At 31.0% G+C, this 24,535-nt stretch overlaps 1 protein-coding gene across 1 annotated transcript in view; it reads right to left on the minus strand.

Annotated features, from left to right (window-relative positions):
• Positions 1-18,565, minus strand: part of LOC143247156 (uncharacterized) — a 68,021-nt gene extending 49,456 nt beyond the window's left edge. Inside the window, exons 1-3 of the mRNA XM_076494793.1 lie at positions 18,525-18,565; positions 4,260-4,334; positions 1,748-1,899 (exon numbers count right to left, since the gene is read on the minus strand). Of these exons, the coding sequence (XP_076350908.1) occupies positions 1,748-1,899; positions 4,260-4,334; positions 18,525-18,543 (246 nt within the window). The 5' untranslated portion in view covers positions 18,544-18,565. The remainder of the gene's footprint in view (positions 1-1,747; positions 1,900-4,259; positions 4,335-18,524) is intronic.
• Positions 18,566-24,535: the final 5,970 nt, after the last annotated feature.

The raw sequence follows: 24,535 nt of genomic DNA on the forward strand, positions 1-24,535 counted from the left end.
TTTTTTTTATTTTACTTTTTCAAAATGGTCATAACGTCAAATAACTCGGAACCAGGACTGGAAAGGCCAAATTCAGGTGACTGCTGGTGGTTTTTGTACATACATGTCAGTCTTTCTGGCGAGTTATGATAATTACATTTATGCTACAGAAAGTCCTCTAACACTTGTATTATTGTACTTTTTCTCTTAATACTGTAGACTAGATGTAAACATAGGTTTTATGCTTTTTTTACCTTAAATTCCATTTATCAATTTCCTAATTGTACTTTAATTTCAACTTTTTACTGGATGTTTGGCACAGTTAGCCTCGCCGCTTTCTGCCATAAACCACCAAATCAACAAACCAACCAACCAAATTCTTGGTTGCAAAGTATTGTTGTGGTAACATTAATACATCAATAAAATATTGTTATTTCTTGGTTACTAGCTACAGTTTTGTTATCATTAATACAACAGTAACATATTGTTACATCTTGGTTAGAAAGTACTGTTGTGTTAACATTAATATAACAATAACATACTGTTTCTTCTTGGTCTCTAAGAGATCTTATACTAGAATTGATACAACAGTAACATATTGTTACTGCTTGGTTACTAAGTACAATTGTGGCAGATTTAATTATAATAACATATTGTTAATTCTTGGTTACTAAGTACTGTTAACATTAGTACCACAATAACATAGTGTTACTTCTTGGTTACTAAGTACAGATGAGGTAACAGTATTACAACGATAATCTATTGCTATTTCTTGGATACTACGTACTGTTGTCCTAACATTAATAAAGGAACATATTCTTACTTCTCGGTTACTAACAGCAATTACGGTAAAACTTATACAACAATAAGACATTGTTACTTCTTCATTACTAAGCACAGTTGTGGTAACTTCAATATAGCAGTAACATACTGCTATGTTTTAGTTACTAAGTACAGCTGAGTTAACATTAATACAACAAAACATATTTTTAGTTCATTCTTACTATGTACTGTTGTGGTAAAATTAATACAAATATAACTTATTGTTACTTCGTGGTTACAAAGTAACATAATCCTACTTCTTTGTTACTTCATACTGTTGTGTTAACATTAATTCAACAACAACATATTGTTACTCCATGAATACTAGGTGCTGTTATGGTAACACTAATACCACTATGATATATTGCTACTTCTTGGTTACTAAGTGTTGTTTTGCCAATATTAATACAACAACATCATATTCTTATTCCTGGCTCCTAACAGCTACTTCTTGGTTACTAAGTTCCGTTGTGGTAACATTAATACAACAATAACACTTTAGTACTTCTTGGTTAATACGTTCTATCGTGGTAACATTCATAAAATATTAACACATTATCACTTCATGAAAAGTAAATACAATTTTAATAATATGAATTACAGTTGGTAACCGTTTATTACTAATTAGTGGTAAATAGTAGTTTTGATAACATTAATATAATAATAGCAGTTAGCCAAAGTTTCTACACTTTGTAATCATATTAATATAACATACACATACCCAATAAACCTATTTCAGTAATTGTGACTTCTTTATAGTTATATATATATAGCAATAACACTTTACTGAACTCTGTTATCATAATATTAATGTAATAATAACATTGTGTGTCTGTTTAATCTTAGAATAATGACACTTCTCATATCTCGGAACTTTTATCTTGTTAATCAGTTTCAGCTAAAAAATACATGATATGAACAAAATACGTAAAAATAAAATATATACCTTTGTTCGTAGACTCGTCGTCAGCTTTATATGGATAACGTTTTTATCGGCATGATACTCTATGTCAATGACAGTTTCAGTTTCTCCACTAACTGGTTTTGGACGTTCTACAGTTATATTTTCTTCACAATTTATCGTTTTAATAGGAGTATCTGTGTTATCAAAAGGACAATTACTAAATATTAACTTTTTAACTAACAGTTTACTTTCAACAGTAAATAATTATGTGACAGAAAAGTATTTCGAGCAATAAATTGTAAAAGTCAATGCGCTTTCACTGGTATGTTTTCAAAATGTTATACGTCTTTAAAACTTGGTTGGTTTGAGCTAGCCGTCCATAATTTAGCAGTAAAAGACTAGAGGGAAGACAGCTAGTCATCACCACCCACTGCCAACTTTTTAGGTACTCGCCAACGAATAATGGAAGTGCTTGTCACATTTTAACGCCCCCACGGCTGAAAGGGCGAACATGTGACTAGTATTCGGATCCGCGATCTTCAGATTGCGAGTCGACGCCTTAACCACCTGGCCATGCCGGGGCTTCAAAACTTGGTATTCATGCACGTTTTTATTTATTACTTTTTAATTTTAAGACTATACATTATTGTTTTGGTTTCTTTTCTGAATGAGAACCAGTTTTAATTGGAGGTAGTTCTGTTGCTTAAACACTTAAAATTATAGAAAAGTTTATTGTATCACCAAGGATCTGCATTGAAGTAAGCTTGTTTAAATAACGGACATGCTATTATTTTTATCCTAAAAAATAATTGTAAGTAAATGAGTTCCTGTCCCCGCGACAGAAGTTATATAAATTCATGATTAATAGAAGATTATCTTAGGACATGAAATATTGTTTCCCTTATATGTGATTATAAAAAACAACTCAAAATTTGCATGTTTCTCCCTACAGACCCAGCAAACCTTCATGCCACATGTTGTGAAGAATCATGGGACGAAGTAATGGTAAAACACGAAAAACAGAAAAAAATATAACACTGACAATTTCTAAGTACCCCTCATGGTTCTTGTGAACCACCGTACGATCTTTGATGAGATCCATCCACATCCTGTGAAGTTGTTACGCGAAAATACAGTATCATTATATTTATATAGATTCCTGCAAGGTATTTACTTTTAACTACACATATATATAATGTAAATAATTTATCTGTATTGTATATAACCAAAATTTTAAAATAAATAATGTAGTTCATTACGCTAATGCCTTACCTGTGAATTCACTTATTTGCCTTCAAGACTGATTTATTTACAAATCGAAATCTGTGTACCACTGTTGTTAATATAATCACTCACGTAACGTTAAATCTAGTTAACATTTTCCTTAATTCATGTGTCCATCTTATTAAGATTACTTCTATTTCATCTGCGACATGTGTGGACTAGTTTCATCGTGACGGGACCATGACTCAGAAAATTCATAGTCGCGTCTCTTTCCTCCAAACATCGTGCTTACTCTTTGTTATCGGAAGTGTGTTCAGATCCAAGTATTTGGTCAAATAAGAGTAACTCTAAAGTTGACAGTTCATTAGCTTCCTTCCTTCTGTCATATTATTTTTAAATTAGGAAAGGCCGCAGGCAAGTAACTGTTGTACATATTTTTACTTATGTTCTAAACATCAATCAACTAAAATAACAACAATAAAACTGTATATGAATAAAGCTTGAAGGAAGAGACAACAACAAGAAAGTTATTGGTTCTTCACAATTAAGATATTCAGAAACAATCATTATTTCTACATGAGAATGTTTTAAATCATAATTATTTCTAAGCTTTGAAAGAAGTCGGAGAATGAACAAGGATCTTGACACGGAAGGCTTTACTTTCGCTTGATCTGATGAAATGCAGAGATGTGGAGAAGTTGAGGCGGCCAACGAGTTTAAAAATGTTAAGTCACTCTTATTTGAGCTACATTTAATGTTTAAAAATACCAGTTCGTATTAAAGCTATATTTTTGTAAGGTAACAATCAACTGATTTTAACAGGAAGCTATAGATTTATATCCTCAAGATGTTGGAGAAAATGCGAAGCTAAGCCTAGTCATAGATCAATCAGAACCATGCATTTAGTATGAAGTGAACGTTTTAGTAACTTATGCTTGGTAAGTATAATTATAGTAAGTGAAGCTATTAGGAGGTAGTCACACTTTCTACCGTTTGTTTTAAATTTGCATAAATCACTAACACTTGGTAATACAACATTATGTTATGCAAAACATTGGAAAGTCTAAACTCACTTATGGTAAATGCTAAGTTTTATTTCAAAGCAAAAATAATTTTATATACAATAACAACAAACATAGTTTAGGAATGCTGAACACATTAATAGTATATCCCTAACGTCAATTCTGCAACAATGTGATATATAGTAACATTTTTGTATTATTAACATGAAATTCACTGCTGTATGGTAGAAACAATACGATGGCAACGTACATTTCATTAGTTAAATTAGCTTATTGCTAACAAAACGTAAAGAAATAAATATAATTACCTTTGTTATGGTCATCATATATCGTTACGCCATCTTTACCTTTCGTACACCATTGTGAAAATTCTATACTTGTAACTGCAATAAATAAATAATTAGTTTTTAATAAATCAGTATGTCATAAAGAAAGAGAAAATGTTAAGGTGCAAGTTAAATATATATATATATATATATATACAAACAGAAAAGAAATAAAAGTATAGTATTAAATCTAATGGTTTAATTGATGTTTTAACAATCAGTTAATCTTAATTACACGTTATATTTTACACTTCTTTTTAGTATAAAAGTTTTACTGTGGAAACTTGTTTAACGAATTTTAAATTACGATATAAGATTTTAAAGTAGTTGTATTGTGTTTTATAATACCATGTAAGAGATCGTTATAGTTGTATTAACATACAGTATGAGGGATCACTGTAGTTGTATTAGGTTTTAAAATACGGTATGAGGGATCACTGTAGTTGTATGTTAATAAATAACTTAGACACACAATAACGTCCATAAAGGTAAAACTATAAAAATTAGAGTTATATTTATTATTTCTTAAGCTGAAAGTAGAAGTAAAAACATGTCGCTCAGCTTAAGAATCTAACTCTAATTTCTATTGTTTTGCTTTAGGGGCTTTATGGTGCCTCTAAGTTATTTATTAACATACAAGTGCAATGATCCCTTATACTGCATTTTAAAACCTAATACAATTACAGTGATATCTTATACTGCATTGTAGGAACTAATACAACTATAATGATCCCTTATATGGTATTATAAAACATAATACAATTACTTTAATCTCGTATATTGTCATTTAAAACCTAATACAACTACTTTAATCTCGTATATTGTCATTTAAAACCTAAGAGAGCTACTGTAATCTATTATATTGTATTTTCAAACCTATTACAATTACAGTGATTCCTTATATTGTATTTCAAAACTCATTACAACTGCATTATTATTGTAATAAATCCGTTATATTAAAGAACAAACTAAACGGAAAGATAGTTTATCAACGCTGCACTGCGTTTAACTATAATATAGTCCATCCAACATGAACACAGAATCGGTAGTGTTTATAAACTTCCGTGACAAGCAGGTTAAATACTAAATACATGCATTAAGTAATGCAATAAAATGATAATAAATTATGTACGTTTCACGTTTAAGGCAGACTATATCACATCCGTCCACAAAGTCACATTCCAGAGTAGGATATCAGTAAACTTACAGCCAAACAAAATAAGAAGATATTCCAATACAATTTTCAACAATCTTGGTAAGTCGTAGAAAATAAAAAGAACAAAAACACTACCACCCCAACATGATGTGTTACTACAGTGAACTCACAAGTGGGGGAAAAACTAAACAATATGTCATGTTTATATACTGGATTTTAAAACAATTTCTTATTAAAATTTAATTTTTGTTGTTCGACTAAAGAAGGACTAAACAACCTTTTATTACCAGCAAGTAGTAATAAATATTTTACCAAGTTCATTGTTATTAGTAGTCACTACTAACGAAAATTTTACTTAGTTACCAGCACCCAATAATGAACACTTTACTTAGTTTATTTCTATTTACTAGTAATGAACATTTTACTCAGTTTATTGGTTACTACCAGTGACTTATAATGCAAATTTTACTTTGTTCATTTGTTATTACCAGTAAGTAAAACTGAACATTTTACTTAGTTCATTTGTATTAACAGTTACTAGTAATGAACATGTAACTTAGTTCATTTGTTATTAACAAAAACTAGTAATGAAAAAAAATTAAATGAACATTTTACTTAATTTCTTTGTTATTCCCAGTAGCTATTAATGATCATTTTACATACCTCATTTGTTATTACCAGTAACTGATAATGAAAATTTTACTTAGTTTATTTGTTTTTACAAGTAACTAATAATGAACACATTACTTAGTTTATTTGTTATTACTAGTAACTAGTAATGAAAAATTTTACTTAGTTCATTGGTTATCACCAGTGACTTCTAATAAATATTTTAGTTTGTTCATTTGTTATAACCAGTATATAATACTGAACATTTTACTTAGTTTATTTGTTAATACAACTAACTAATAATGAACATTTTATTGTGTTCGTTTGATATTACTAGTAACTAAGACTGAAAGTTTTCATTAGTTTATTTGTTATTAATAGTAACTAGTAATGAACATTTTATTTCGTTTATTTGTTATGACCAGTAACTACGAGTGAGTATTGTACTTAGTTCATTTGTTGTTAGAAGTAAGTAGTTCTCAATATTTCTTAGTTAGTTCATTTGCTATTACCAATAAGTAGTAACGAACTTTTTATGTATATATTTCTTGTTACCAGTATCTAGTAATGAAAATTTTATTTAGTTCATTTGTTGTTAATAGTGACTAGTAATGAATATTTTACTTTCTTTATTTGTCATTACCAGTAACTAATAATGAATATTTTACTTTCTTTATTTGTCATTACCAGTAACTAATAATGAATATTTTACTTTGCTTATTTGTCATAACCAGTAACTAATAATGAACATTTTACTTATTTCATTTGTTATTAATAGTAACTAGTAATGAACATTTTACTTGGTTCATTTGTTAATACTAGTAATTGGTAATGAACATGTTACTTATTTCATTTGTTATTACCAATAACTACAAATGAAAATTTTACTTAGTTTAATTGTTATTACCAATAACTAATAATGAACGTTTTACTTAGTTCATTTGTTATTACCAGTAACTCTCAATAAACATTTTACTTAGTTTATTTGTTATTATCAATAACTAGTGATTAAAAATTTTACTCAGTTCATTTCTTATTTGCACTTACTAGTAATAAACATGTTTTTATTTCATTCTTAATAACAGTAACTAGTAACGAGCATGTTTTCAACTTCATTTCTTATCAACATTTTATATAGTTCATTTGTTATTAGAAGTGACTAGTAATGAACATTTTACTTTGTTCATTTGCCATTACCAGTAAGTAATAATGAACGTTTTACATAATTCATTTGTTATTACTACAAATTAATATCGAACACTTTACATAGTTTATTTGTTATAACCAGTAACTAGTAATGAAAAATTTTACTCAGTCCATTGGTTATTACCAATGACTTGTAATAACACTTTACTTTGATCATTTGTTACTATCAGTAAATAATACTGAACATTGTTACCAAGTTCGTTTGCTTTTAGCAGTTACTAGTAAATAACATTTTACTTAGTTTATTTGTTATTATCAGTAACTAGTAATGAACATTTTACTTTGTTCATTTGTTATTGCCAGTAAATAATACTGAACATTTTACTCAGTTAATTTGTTATTTAAAGTCACTAGTAATGAATATTTCACGTTGTTCATTTGTTATTACCATGAACTGGTACTGGAAATTTTAACTAATTTATATGTTATTAGCAGTAACTAGTACTGAAAATTTTACTTAGTTCATTTGTTATTACTAGTAACTAATAATGAACATTTTACTTTTTCATTTCTTTTTACCAGTAGCTAATAATGAACATTTTATGAACATTTGTTATTTCTACTTATTAATAATGGATATTTACTTAGTTCATTTGTATTCATAGTAAATAGTAATGAACATTTTACTTAGTTCACTTGTTATTTGTAGTGACCAAAATGAAAATTTTGCTTAGTTCATTTCTTATTAACAGTAACTAAAAATGAACATTTTACTTCATTCGTTTGTTATTATCTGTAACTCATAATGAACATTTTACAAAATTCACTTGTTATTACTAGTAAATAATAATGAAAATTTTACTTAGTTTATTTGTTATTACCAGTAATTAATAATGAACATTTTACTTAGTTCATTTGTTACTAACAGTAACTAGTACTGAATATTTCACTTAGTTTCATTTCTTATTACCAGTAACTAATAATGAGCATTTTACTTCGTTTGTTTGTCATTAATAGTAACTAGTAATGAACATTTTACTCAGTTCACTTGTTATTAGTAGAGATTAGCATTGAAAATTTTAAAAGTTCATTTTTTTTTTTACAAATAGCTCATAATAAACATTTTACTTACTTCATTTGTTATTACGTGTGACTAGTAATGAAGATTTTACTTATATCATTTGTTATTACGTGTGACTAGTAATGAAGATTTTACTTATATCTTTTGTTATTACGTGTGACTAGTAATGAAGATTTTACTTATTTCTTTTATTATTACCAGCAATTAGTAATGAACATTTTATTTAAGTCGTTTGTTATTAACAGTAACTAGTAATGAACATTTTACTTAACTGATTTCTTATTAACAGTAACTCACAATGATCATTTTAATTGTTATTCCTTTTCTAGGACAGACAGCCACTTGAACTGTTTTGTTTAAGTCTATAGATTTGTTCCAAATTCATATGGTTTGTTTGATCGTTTTTAATTTCGTGCACAGCTACACGAAGACTATGTGCGCTAGTCGTTCCTAATTTAACAATGTAAAATTAGAAGGAAGATAGCTAGTCGTCACCACTCACCACTAAATTTTGGGCTACTCTTTTACCAACGAATAGTGGGATTGAACGTCACATTGTTACGACCCCACGGCTGAAAGAGGGAACATGTTGTGTGCGACGGGGATTCGAACCAGCAATCCTCAGATGACGAGTCGAGCATCGTAACCACCTGGCTATGCGGGCCATTTATATGTAATGGACCTTTATTCTTGGGTTACATCCAGTATAGAGTTTTTGTCGCAACCTGTGGTTTTCCCTAGGTTGTAGATTTTAAGTTATTTAATTCTCTCTACTTGCTTTCTTAAGATATTTAAAGTTCAGAAACATCCTTTCATTTAGAAATATAAATTTCACCCTCTTTATTCCTTTACAGTCACAGGACAGGATATCATGAAATGATAAAGTTTCCTGCGCTAACGGATCTTTATTCCTAATAAAATAACTACATTTCACTTGTTTTAATAAGTACAAACCAATCCTGCAATTTATTACGATTTTCACTGACTTTTTTTACGGTCTCCTAGCATCGGCATTTGGTCTGATGGCTTGGAAAGTATAGATAATTAAAGATAACTTGGAAAAGGAAAATACTTAAAGCCTTGGAATGCATACGTCTTAAAGATACCTTGAAAACAGAATATACACAGAGCTTTGGAAAGTAGACATAATTAAAAATAAGTTGGAAGGAGAAGACAACTAGAGCATTGGAAAGCGGACATTATTGAAGATCACTTGGAAAGAGTAGATATCTAGAGTCATGGAAATCATACATAATTAAAGATATCTTCAGTAAATAAGCAGAGTTGAAACTGTGTCGTTGACCCTAACTAGTTTCTTCCTAAACGTGTTTTACTTCAAATTTACTTACCACTCAGTAGTCTTGTTGTGAGTAACAGACAGACAAGCACGATCCCTGTTCCCTGAAACAACTTTCTCGTGAATTTTTATGTCGTTTCTTTCCTATTGAACATAAATTTATTTCAAATAAATTTCTAAATTGAGTAAATTAATCTTAAGTGTTCAAGCTAAAATTATTTAAATAAACTGAAAAATTGACTTGACGTAAAAATTCGATGTTGTAAAGATTTTTGAGTGAAGATGCTTTAACAGTAACTTTTTCACACAACTTCATTAATATAGAACACTACCAGTTTTCCCATTTCGTATAGTTACACGTTACAAAAACAACGTGTTTGTTTTAAACTAAAATCCCATTGGGTTCTTCGTGGTGGACACTTGTTTAGCTAAGGGCTTAACTTTAAATTTTTATTTTTGTAAATTCTGAAGTTTTTGTTTCTAATGTTGATTTTATTATTTTTAAAATTCCAGGAAGCTTACAAAATCTGCTCATTGCTTTATAAAACTGTAATTTAAATAGAAGCAAAACATGTAACTTTTTTAAGATATAGCAATGTTAATTATAACATTCACATAATAATAACACTTCGAATAAGTGTTACGTTTGTTAAATAAGTATCTATCCACTAGGATACTGTAGGATATTATGAAACCAGAGGTAATATACCATTTTCATTTGGTACTTTCAATTAAATGATCCCTAGTGGGTCAGAGGTAGGTTTAGAGGCTTAAGATTCTAAAAATCGAGTTTTATTATTCGTGGCTAAAGACATTTCAAAAAAGTTAATATGTTCCAACCTGGATGATATTACTTACTTGTTCATCACAGCTTTGGATGCAATATCCGTGTTTCCCAAACTTATAACAGTTTTATCTTCCATTTGGGAACACTTTCTATTTTCTAATGTATTTTATCTGCAGTTCTTGGAGAAAAGCTCTTTGAAGTTACAACTGAAATACTTTCTTTTCTGAGGTTTATTTTGTTTCTATTCTTAACAAAGAGTTGTTTATTTAAACCTGACGTTCTTACAATTATTGTACTTCATAATATCCTAATTTCTTGATGACATTTAATTGTTGACAAGTTATTTATGTTTGAAGAACAAATGAACAGCTTGTTGAAATGTATTTTAACCTTACTCGCATATTTCGTGTACTATGCTTCATGTGAAATGGTTGCGGACCAACAAATCCAATCATTTCACGTCGAGCATATACATAAAATAGCACCATACAACATTTGTGATTCATATGTTCCATTGTTTAAATTCATTAACTTCCTATGTTTTTAGTCATTGGTGTATTTATTTTTAACACCAGCTATTCATCTTCTATCTCTAATTACAGTAGATTTTCTACCATATTTACTTCAGCGTTTCTAGGTCTAATTAAGAATGATAACATTAGCTCAGATTTGGCTTTAATATTTCTAGAATAGTTTATGATGAGTTATTGTTCAATAAGTAGTTTTAGTCCCAGTTGCATATTCATTATTATGACAAGTTGGTTGTTTGGCGTTCATTGGCGCCAAGTAACTAGGTTATCTGCGCGTAGCAACCCGTAAAAATTGTAAAAATAAAATTATTATAAAATGTAAAAATTCATCAAATTTCATTGTTTCAATGTCCAAAATTTGGATAAAAAATTTAAGTGAAATTTAAAATGGTGCTGTTAGTTACAGACGTAACGACGATACGACATGGGCTATTATGATTTAAGTGTCACAAAGGCCACACCTTGGTAGATTAGTCCCAGATAAAAGAGAACGATGGATTAAAAACTGTGACCGTTGCATAGCCTAGTTAGGACGACTTACAGAAACAAAACAGCCAAAGAGCAACAGAAAGTTTGATCTGAGGAAGCTTCTAACTGTTGCTCACTGCAAGTTAACTGCCAGCTGACACGAAACCGAGCCTTCAATGCAGGACCACATATGGGATATAGAATATTGTGATGGCACCAAAGATAACGAACTTAGCTGCTGTGTCATCCAACTCATTCCTACAAATAACGACGTTACCAGGTATCCACAAGCACTGTATATGAATATAAAATAAAGAACAGGGTGAGAATTAAAGCAAAGCAATTCCATGGTCAGTGCTAAGAGGGTCAGTGTAAATTGTACATTACGTGTATTTTATATCTTCTATCTAATTCAGGGCAAGGAAAATGACATATAACTCAGCAATGAACACGGAAATTGTTGAGAGGATCCTGTGATCCACAACACGCCATGACAGAACTAACATAACCACATGCTCTTAAACCACCCGTATAAACAGGAATGAAAGAATAGTTCAAAAAATGTTCAGAAAAGAAAAGATGATACTTCCAATTGGAAGTATGTGCATTCCTCTGACGATTCAAAGAGAGGTCACAGGTGGGTATGGTAATGTTAATGTCAATCAAGAACAGACCCCATTCAGCAAGCTTTGGATGTGAAGGCCAAGCCAAAAGAAAGAATGGCTGGGAATCTATTCCAAAAGAGCATATCACACTGAGAAAGGAAGAGACCACCCCAAGTGCAGTGCTATGTAAGGATTGAAGTTTAATAGCATACTGCAAAGAAACCTGCAAACAGTAGAAATAAAGAGGAGGTTATCAGGACAGCCCCCGTGCAGAGCTAAAGTCCCAGAGAGTGAATGGGTTTAGTATCTTCAAGGCCAAGTTCCTGGCAGAAACATACAACAAAGACCCATAGTCCAGTTTTGTACAAATGATAGCACAATAAATCTTGAGCATAGAACATTGATTTGCTTCCAAAGAAGAAGAATAGCTGCTTAATGTGAGGAATGAAAGTCAGCTTACTGTCAATGATAAACCCAAAGATCTTTGTCTCCGGGACTATTAGCAGAAGGAAATAACTAAGACGTAGCTCGGAATCAGGATGTATACACTGTTTGTGATAAAATGCATGCAAATGGCTTTGGAGAAAAGAAAACGTTAAACCATTTGTTGTGGTTCACTTCAACAAACAATGGAGGGCAGTCTGAAGCTGACACTGAATAAAGCTCATATTCAACGACCGACTTGAGATGTGGAAATCGTCGAAATAAAGTCTGTTTGTCACACTTAAGACATAACTCTGAAAGACTCCGAGTTCCTGTGGAAAAGAATGGGAAGGTGTCGAATCCACATGGACTTGGAATCCAGTAAAATTCATAGGAGTGGAGATTCCGTAAAATTCTGTACCTCTATACAGTTTCATAACACTTCTAAAGGTCAAAGAACACAGAAACAAAATGTTCCCACGTGAGAAGGCTTCTCTAACTGGTGTTTCAGGCCGAATCATGTATTTCACAATTGATCACTGTTGACGAAACTAAGGTGAGCGAGAGGAAATTCTTTGATTCAAAGAATCAAGCATTAACTATCCTCTCTAAGACCATACAGAGACAGCTAGTCAAAGTAGTTAGATGATAGTTAAGGAAACTTGGGATCCCTTCCAGGCTTAGAGAAAAAGAGCACAATATCACAGTGCCAAGAATCAGGAAAACGTTCTTCTACCAGATCTGGATATAAATAACCAGAAGAACAGCAAGAGAAGCAGCAGGGATAGCACAACATCTCACAATGAATATCATCCGATCTAACTGATATAAGTCAGATCAGTGAAGAACAAGCTTGAATTCCACCAGTGTAAAGAGGCGTAAGGACGATCAAAATCAAAGGAAAAAGACAATCTCTCCACCTGAGACATGATGAACAAGAACGGTAGGGAAGAAACAGAAGTAATGGATGCACGAAAAAAGCTATCACCTATTGTATCAGCAACTTCCTGGCCATTGAAAAGCAAGATCAAAAAGAGACGGGAGGCATATTCTTCAATAAGCTACCGAATTTTGTCCCAGATAATTTTGGAACTTCGTGGTAGAAGAGATGCTAGTTTTGAAGTTAATGCAAGATTTCTTTTGGATTTGAGTCCTGACCTCCCAAGTGTACCACCTCTGTTTGTTCTCTCCACCCACTGATAAATGAAGTGGTTAGAAAGATAAGGATATCATTGCAAGGTATCCCTGGCCCATTTATGAGCCTTCCTTGCCTCTTGGCAACTAGGACTCCAACATGGGCGAGGATACAGTGCAAAATGTATCAATATCTTAGTAATAGATTGAGCAATTGCCTGGATGATACAGTCAGTTACTACTGCCATGTGGTAGTCTATTAATGGCAAACAGATAATGGGAGGAGAAATTCCAATTTCCATCAAAACGATAAAAAATGATCACTGTCAACCGTCCAAGAAAAGTGAAGGGGCAAGTAGAGATATCAATAGCAGTAAAAGCAGTGAAAATAGCTATAAGAACCAGTATAGATAAGAGAAAAGATGTTATCTAAGAGCATAAACTCTAAGGAACGAACTCTCCCATCATTAACAGCACCATCTCAAAAGGGATTGTGTCCTTTAATGTCTTCCAGGAGTAAAAAGGGATATAACAACTATTCAAGGCAGGCATCAAGTTCTGATTGAGCGAAAGTCTCTCCAAGAGTTTGGTAGAGAGAACAAACAGAGGTTGTACGACCCAGAGAAACACAGAGGGCTATGGCCTCCAAGGATGTATTGAGTGACAAAGATAAGGTGAGCACATGCTGGTCGACCAGCAGTGTCACTTCTCTATACACTTGTATATCACACAACCTGTCATTCTAGTATAGAGAAGACCGCTTAAATGTGAAAGTACCAATGCACTCTGTTTCATGATAGAAACTCTAACAACATGTATCTCTTCTTATTCATACAATACAATGTGTGAGAGAACATAATGTTAAAATGATGATAAATTGTCACAAAAAGCTTTTTAAATATGAAAAAGTGAATTATGTTTGGTGTGATTTAGAAAAGATGTAGTATAACCCCAAACATAATTCACTTTTTCATATTTAAAAAGCTTTTTGTGACAATTTATCATCATTTTTGAATTTCCCGCAAAGCTACACGAGGGCTATCTGTGCTAGCCGTCCCTAATTTAGCAGTGTAAGAAATCCAAAAAGCAAACAAACAAACATACTACATGTTTCAACAGAACATTGGCCTGTTTGCAGAAGAATATAGAAGATCCCCAGGAAAAAGGTGTTCTAGAAAAAAGTTTAATTCCAAAATATTATTTAGGTAGTTCATAAACCTGGATATTTTGTATAAATATACCTTAAGGGCGAACTTCAGGAAGAAGATGCTACAGAATGAAAAGTGGTAAAGTTGGGAAAATGAATTCATGAAAAGCATTTTGTAAGTAAATTGTAACGTAATAATAATGTCATGGACTATAGGTAAAATTTCGATTGGAAATGCCAGCTCTTAATTTGTCCCATTCAAGAAAGGTCTATAGACCAAGCCTTATCAGTGTAATGAACTTTTGATGACATTCCACAGTGCTCATTTTCTAGGTATTCACTATGCAGTTATATTAGAGTTATTAAGACTTATCCTCCAGGGAAAGATGTTACAAGTTATATCGACTTGTTATGAATTACTCATCAAGAACACGTTTTACAAGTGATGTAAGGTTATTTGTAGTTACTTATCAAAGTGATATGTTAAAACTAATCTAAAGTTAGTAGGATTTACTCAACAGGACAGTGTTACAACTGATGTAAGATAATTAGGAGACATCCAACAGGGAATTATGCTCAACTGACATAAGGTTATTAGGCGTCATTCACCACGAAAATTTGTTACAACTGATGAAAAGTAATTATGGATCACTATTCACAAAGAATGTTGAAGTTCCTTTTTACTATAGTTTTTCCATCAGAGAGAGGTTACAACTGATGAAAGGTTATTAGGAGTATCTCACCAGAAAGAGATGTTAAAAGTTATGTAGACTAAATTTGTTCCCTCAGAGAAAGGTGTTACAACTGATGTCATATTGTTAGGAGTCTGTTTGTTAGAACAATACAACACTACAGGTTATGGCGTTTACATAATTATAAAACATAAAATATCCCTCAACAGTTGGTCAAACGTATCAGAACAACACAACGCTACAGTTTGTGATGTATATATCATTTTAAACCATCAAACCTCATTAAACAGCTAGTCAAACGTATTAGAACAACACATCACTACAGTTTATGGCATTTAGAAACTTTAACCCACGCAGTTACAATCAACATTTGGTTAACCTTATTAGAACAACACAATACTACAATTTATAACACACACACACACACACATATATATATATATAAACCATCAAATCACTGTCAACATTTGGTCAAGTTTATTGGAACAACACAACACTACAGTTTATGGCATTAAGAAATTTTAAACCGTCAAATCACATTCAACAGTTAGTTGGTTAAACTTACGGGAACATTACAACAAAACAGTTTATCACGTTCATATAATTTCAGATAATCAAACCACACTAAATAGTTGGTCAAATGTTTACGAACAACACGACATTACAGTTTATAACATTTATATATATATCTAAACCATCAAATCACTGTCAACATTTGGTCAAGTTTATTGAAAAAACACAACACTACAGTTTATGGCATTTAGAAACTTTAAACCGTAAAATAACTGTGAACAGTTGGTTAAACGTATCAGAACAACACAACACTACAGTTTATGACTCTTAGAAACTTTAAACCAACAAATCGCAGTAAACATATTGTAAAACTTATTAAAACAATGCAACACTACAGTTTATGATATTTATATAATTTTAGACCCTCAAAACTCACTCAACAGCTGGTCAAACTTAGTAGAACAACGCAACAATGCAGTTTATAGCATTTATATAATTTTAAGCCATCAAATTTCACTCAAAACTGGTGAAAGTTTGAGAAAAACACAACACTACAGTTTATGGCATTTAGAAATTTTAAACCATCAAATCACAGTGAACAGTTGGTTAAACTTATTGGAACAACACAGCTCTATAGTTTAAGACATTTATTTAAGTTCAAACCATCAAATCACTGTCAACAGTTGGTCAAATGTATAAGAACAACACAACACTACAGTTTATAAAATTTATATATATTTAAACAATCAAGTCTCACTCAACATTTGGTGAGACTTATTAGAACAACACACAATTTATGGTACTTATATAATTTTAAACTATCAAATATCACTCATTAGCTTGTCAAACTTGTAAGAACAACACAACACTTAGTTTATAACATTTATATTATTTTAAACCTTCAAAATTCACTCACTCAACAATTGATCAAACACTACATTTTATGACATTTATATAATTTTCGATCATCAAATCTCCCTCAGCAGATGGTCAAACTCCTTAGAACAACACTACAGTTTATGATATTTATAATTTTAAACCATAAAATCAAATTCAATAGTTGGTCAATATAACACTTCAGTTTATGATATTTGTATAATTTTAAATCACAAACCTCATTGAACAGCTGGTCAAACGTATCAGAACAACACGACATTACACTTTAGGATATTTAGAAACATTAAACCATCAAATCACAGTCAACGATATGTAAACCTATTAGAAGAACACAACACTACAGTTTATTACATTTATAAAATTTCAAATCATCAAATTACAGTCCACAATTGGTCAAACTTATTAGAACAACATCACACTCTAATTTATGGCACTTATATAACTTTAAAGCATTATATCTTACTCAACAGCTAAACAAATGCTTTCGAACAACCTAGCACAACAGTTTGTGGCATTTATATAATTATAAACCATTACATCTTACTCGACAGCATATCAAACTTATTAGAACAACACAACCAACAGTTCATGGCATTTATATAATTTTAAACCATCAAATATCACTCAAGAGTTGTTCAAACTTAGTAGAACAACTCAAAACTACAGTTTATGACATTTATATCATTGTTAATCATCATATCTCACTCAACAGTTGGTCATACTTAATAGAACAACACAACAATACACTTTATGACATTTATATAATTTCAAATTATCAAATCACAGTTAATGGTTAGTCAAATGTATAAGAAGAACACAACACTACAATTTATGGCATTTAGAAACTTCAAACCATTAAATCACAGTAAACAGTTGGTTAAACTTATTCTAGCAGTACAATAATACAGTGTATGATATTTAGTAAGTTTAAACTATCAAATCACAGTCAACAGTTGGTTAAACTTATTGGAGCAACACAAAACTTCAGTTTAAGACATTTATATAAGCTCAAGTCATTAAATCACAGTCAACAGTTGGTCAAAGGTATAAGAACAACATAACACTACAGCTTATAATACGTATATATATTTAAATAATCAAATCTCACTCAGCAGTTGGTCAGACTTATTAGAACAACACAGCACTACAATTTATGGATCTTATATAACTTTCATTCATGATATTTCACTCAACAGCTGGTCAAACTTCTTCGAAAAACATAACACAACATTTATGATATACATGCAATTTAAAACCACGAAATCTCACTCAACAGCTGGTAATACTTGTTAGAACAACACAACAGAGTATGACATTTATATAATTTTAAACCATCAGATCTCACTCAACAGTGAGTCAAAGTTATTACAACAACACAACTTTACAGTTTTTGACATTTATATAATTTTAAACCATCAGATCTCACTCAACAGTGAGTCAAAGTTATTACAACAACACAACTTTACAGTTTTTGACATTTATATAATTTTAAACCCTCAAATCTCATTGAAGAATTGGTCAAACTTATTAGAGCGACACAACACTAAAGTTTAGGGCATTTAGAGTTATTTTTTGAAAGGTTTGTTTATATAGTTAACATATACTTCTAATGTGAACTTTGCTATCGTCGCCAGTAATCACACTGAAACGTTATTTATTATTATTGAATTTAAAGATATCATGCCACTATGTATATCGTACCTGACAAAACTAACGAAAACAAATCGTATAAACTCTAGAAAATCGTAGGCAAATTACTTACAGTTCTGAGATATGATCATTTCCTGTATGTATAAAGTAATAAATATAGTAATCAACATCTTTATCTAGAAGATATTGGTACGGTAACCCTTATCATAGACTGCAATAATTTGTGATACTGTTTCTAAGCAACTCTGATTAGTTGAAAGAGATAACAACAAAATGTGTCTAAATGGTATACCGTATTAAGAAACAGTTTATACCCGTACATTTTTAGGAGTGTCAAAGCTACACTCCAAGCTTACTTTCAATAACAAAAGAAATATGAATCTACACACCTTATAAGCCATCTTAGTTTTACAGATTAATAATAACTGTTTTGTGCAGATTTGTTTTTTGTTTTTTTTGGGGGGGGGAAGAAAGAAAAGGAGGAATAATCAAAATTTATAATTTGTTGGTTGGTTTTTAGGCAAATAGTTACACAGAATGCTGTCTGTGTTCTGCCCACATTTTTAGCATTATAAAACATCAGACATATGGTTGAACGACTGGGGAAAATTACTTTAATCGTATTTACTTTCAACATGTTCCAATTGATTTCGTTATTATGCTAAACGAGATTAATCTGTTGGTTGTTTCTTTAAGTTTCACTGGGCTTGTGATTAGAGAACTTTCTTCTTGAAGTTAATAGTAACAAAAACAAAAGAATAACATACAGTTTTCAAAATTAAAGTTGTTCTAATTATTGAACAAAACATTACAAGTTACCAGCGTGCTGTGCTGAGTTGGTACAAAACAAATAATCACAACGTGAATATTTATCTACATTGTATAATAGAACGATTGTTTTCCTAAAATGGTTTATCACAGTGGTGTTTGGCAACTTATCAATTCATTAGAGGAATTGTTTAAGCTTGTCATTTTGTTTAATCGTCAGAAGCTTCTAGAAAAGCTCTAAACATTTAAATATAGAAAAATGTCACTAACAGCAACAACGTTACAATCTATATTATTATCCTTTGTTGAACGTATAAAACTTAACAATGAGACACACACAACTAAAAGACGTATTCTGAAGGCGTTTGGTATGGGTAAGAAACCTTAAAATAAAATTATGCATAGAACAGCGTTTCGACATTCTTAGGTCATCTTCAGCTTAATACAGAAAGTTTATTGATCAGAAGATGACATAAGAAGGTAGAAGAGTTTCTCTCCTATATTTTAATTAAAATTTTAATTATCATACAAACTATCTGTAGAATACACTTTTACTTTAAGCGGGTTTTTGATATTATGAAATGTAATAATACCTTAAAATTTACAGCATTTATATGTAGAAACCTGTACGTTAAGGGAGAAATAATTATCCTACATAAAATCCCAATACCTTCATATTTACAGCATTTATATATAGAAACCTATCTGCTAAAGAAGAAATAGCTCTCCTACATGAAACCAATACGTTCAAACATATCTTTTCCTATGTGCTGCTTAGGAACAGAACAAGTGCTGGAACAAACAAAACAAGTTCCACGTAAACCTAAAATTAATCATTCATCGTCTTGGGCTCTTGTTGGAGTTCGTCTTCACAGGGGCTTGTCTTGAATTAATTATGATGGAACTTGACTATTATGGATCCTGTTTCAGTCTTTCTCGAAATTTTCGACTTCGCTTGAGCTGAGTAGACTGGTGGATGACGATGTAATATTTGGTGGCAAAGTGCTTGTGGTAATCGTTAGTATGAATATAAGCTGCTACTTGTTTGGATGATTTAAAAACATACGGTAGTAGATACTGAATAAGGAATACCAAAACATTTACCTGTATTCCTTTAGTTTAAATAAAAGTACAGTAGATACTGAAGAAAGAAATTCATAACATTTACCTATCTTCCTTTAGGTACTGTAGACACTAAAGAAGGAAAACCAAAACTTTTGCCTGTATTCCGTTAGGTTAAAAAAAAAAGTATAGTAGATACTGAACAAGGAAAACCAAAAAAAAATTAACTATATTCCTTTAGGTCAAATAAAAGTACTCTAGATACTGAAGAAAGAATTCCAAAACATTCACCTGTGTTCTTTAGGTTAAATAAAAGTACTGTAGACACTGCAGACGAAAATTCATAACATTTACCTATCTTTCTTTAGGTACTGTAGATACTAAAGAAGAAACACCAAAACGTTTACATGTATTCCTTTAGGTTTAAAAAGTACTATATATACTAAAGAAGGAATACCAATACATTTACCTGTATTCCTTAGGTTAAATAAAAGTACTGTAGCTAATAAAGAATGTATTTCAAAACTTTCACTTGTCTTTCTTTAGGTTAAATAAACGTATTGTAGATACAGAAAAAGGTATACCAAAATAATGAGCTATGTTCCTTTAGGCTAAGTAAAAGTACAGAAGATACTGAAAAAGGAATACCAAAACATTTACCTGTGTTCCTTTAGACTAAATAAAAGAACTGTATATAGTGAAGAAGGAATTCCAGAACATTCACCTGTGTTCCTTCAGGTTAAATAAAAGTAAAGTAGGTACTGAAGAAGAAATGTTTTGGAATTCCATCTTCAGTATCTACAATACTTTCATTTAACCAAAAGGAACACAAATGAATGTTATGGCAATTCTTCTTCAGTATCTACAGTACTGACCCAGCATGGACAAGTGTGTTAAGGCGTTCGACTCGTAATTCGAGGGACGCGGGTTCGAATCCCAGTCCAACCAAACATGCTCGCCCTTTCAACCGTGGGGGCGTTATAATAGTACGATCAATTCCACTATTTGTTGGTAAAAGAGTAGCCCAAGATTTGGCGGTGGGTGGTGATGACTAGCTGCCTTCCTTCTAGTCTTACACTGCTACATTAGGGACGGTTACTGCAGATAGCCCTGGCGTAGCTTTGCGCGAAATTCAAAACAAATCCACAGTACTTTTATATAACCTAAAGAATCATAGGTGAATGTTTTGAAATTCTTTCTTGAGTAGCTACAGTACTTTTATTTAACGTGAAACAATACAGGTAAATACTTTGGTATTCCTTCTTTATTATAAACAGTTCTTTCACATAACCTAAATGAACACTGGTGAAAGATTTGGAATTCTTTCTCCAGTATATACAGTGCTTTGATTTAAACTATAGGAATACAGGTAAATTTTTGACATTTCTTTTCAGTATCTACAGAATATAAAGAAACAGAGATGATTGTTTTGAAATTCCTTCTTCAGTAACTACAGTATTTCTTTTAACCTAAATGAGTACAGGTAAATGATTTGGTGTTCCTTCTTCAGTATCTACACTACTTTTATTTTACCTGAAGGAACGCAATTGGAAGTATTGGTATTCCGTGTACTTTTATTAAACCTGAAGGAATACATGAAAATGTTTTGGAATTACTTTTTTTTTTAAATATCTACAGTGCCTAAATGAACACAGGTTGGTATTATGGAATTCGTGTTTCAGTATTTACAGTACTTTTGTTTACCCTAAAGGAACACAGGTGAATGTTTTGGTATTCCTTCTTCAATGTCTATAGTTGTATAATTTAACTAAAATAACGAAGGTGAAAGTTTCGAAATTCCTTCTTCAGTATCTACAGTATTTTTTTAACCTCATGGAACTCAGGCAAATATTTTGGTGTTCCTTGCATCAGCAAGTATAGTTCTTTTATTAAACCTAAAAAACACAGGCCAGTATTTAGGAATTCTTTCTTCAGTATCTACAGTACTTTTATTTAACGTAAAAGAAGAAAAGTGAATGTTTGCTATTTCTTCTTGAGTATCTGACGTACTTTTATTGAACCTATGGGAACACAGATAATTTTTTTGGAATTCCTTCTTCAGTATATATAGTATATTTCTACCCTAAAGGAACGCAGGTACATGTTTTGGTATTCAATTTTTAGTATCTACAGTACCTAAAGGAAAGCAGGTTGCTGTTATGGAATTCGTTCTTTAGTATCTACAGTATTTTTATTAACCTAAAGGAACACAGGTACATATTTTGGTATTTTTCCGTTAGAATCAACAGTACCTAAAGGAACTAGGTTAGTGTCAGGAAATTCGTTCTTCAGTAGCTACATAACATTTATTTAACCAAAAAAAAACACAGATGAATGATTTGGAATTGCTTCCCCATTACCTACAGTACATTTATTTATGCTAAAGTAACACAAGTGAATATTTTGGAATTCCTTCATCAGTATCTATAATATATCACTTAGCCTAAATCAACGCATGTAAATGTTTTGCTATTCATTTTCTGTATCTTTAGTACTTTTTCTTAACCTAAAAGAATAAACGTAATTTTTTTTGGTATTCCGTCCTTAGTGGCTACAGTATTTTTATTTAATCTAAAGAAATATAGGCATACGTTTTTGTATTCAATTTTTAGTATCTTCAGTACCTAAATGAACACAGGTGAACGTTACAGAATACTTTGTTCAGTATTTTAAGTTCTTTTATGTAACCTAAATGAATACAGGTGAATGTTTTGGTATCCTTTCTTAACTATCCACGATTCTTTTTTTAATCTAAAGTAGTACTGGTGGTTGTCTTTTAATTCTTTCTCCAGTATATACAGTACTTCATTTAACATAAAGAAATACAAGTGAATTTTTGGTATTCCTTTTAAGTATCTACAGTACATTTATTTAACCTCAGGGAATATAGGTAAATGTTTTGTTATTCCTTCTTTAAAATCTACACTACCTAAAGGAAAAGAAGTGATTGTTGTCAAGTTCCTTCTTTGAAATCTACGTTATTTCTTTTAACCATAAGGAACCCAGGTAAATGTTTTGGTGTTCATTCTTCAGTATCTACAGTTCTTTTATTTAAGCTCAAGGAACAAAGGTAAATCTTTTGTTTTTCCTTCTTCAGTATCTACAGTTATGTTTTTTAATCTAAAGTACCCTTTGTGATTGTCTTTTAATTCTTTCTGTAGTATATACAGTACTTTTATTTAATATAAAGGTATACAGGTAAATTTTTAGTATTCCTTTTAAGTATCTACAGTACATTTATTTAACATAAGGGAATATAAGTAAATGCTGTGTTATTCCTTCTTTAAAATCTACGCTACCTTAAGGAACAGAGGTGATTTTTGTGAAATTCCTTCATCGGTATCTACGATATTTCTTTTAACCTAAAGGTACCCATGTAAACGTTTTTGTGTTCTTTCTTCAGTATCTATGGTATTTTTATTTATCTTAAAGAAACACAATTGGATGTTTTGGTATTCCTTCTTTATTATCTACAGTACTTTTATTTATCCAAAAGGAATACATGTAAATGTTTTGAAATTTCTTTTTAATATCTACAGTTCCTAAAGGAAAACAGGCGAATGTTACAGAATTCGTTCCTTTATTTCCCTTACAGTACCTTTATCTAACCTAAAGGAATACAAGTGGATGTTTTGGAATTATTTCTTCTCTATCTGAAGTACTTTTATCTAAACTAAAGGAACACAGTTGAATATTTTACAATTCCTTCTACAGTATCTACAGTATTTTTTAACTAAAAGGAACACGGGTACATGCTCTGGTACCCATTCTTTAGTATATACAGTACCTAAAGTAAGACAGGTTGATATTATGGAATTTGTTCTTAAAAATCTACCGTACTTTCATTATTCTAAAGGAAACTTGTGAATGTTTGGAAATTCTTTCTTCATTATCTACAGTACTTTTACTTAACCTAAATCAGCAAAGGTAAATGTTTTTAAGTTCCTTTTTTAATATCTACAGTACCGTAAGAAACAACAGTGAATGTCATAGAATTCGTTTTTCAACATCTACAGTAATTTTATTTAATCTGAAGGAAAACAGCTGAATGTTTTGTTATTCCATTTTCCGTATCTACAGTATTTTTAACTTAAAGGAACAGAAGTACATCTTGTGGTATATTCTCCTTAGTAGCGACAGTACCTAAAAGAACCGAGGTTGGTGTTTGGAATTTGTTTTTCAGTATCTACAGTACTTTTATTTAACCTAGAGGAACATAACTGAATGATTTGGTATTTCTTCTTCAGTATCTACGGTACTTTTAGTTAACCTAAAGGAACATCTATGAATGTT

Source organism: Tachypleus tridentatus, chromosome 3 (assembly GCF_004210375.1).
Source record: "Tachypleus tridentatus isolate NWPU-2018 chromosome 3, ASM421037v1, whole genome shotgun sequence".
In the NCBI taxonomy this organism is placed as follows: Eukaryota; Metazoa; Arthropoda; class Merostomata; order Xiphosura; family Limulidae; genus Tachypleus; species Tachypleus tridentatus.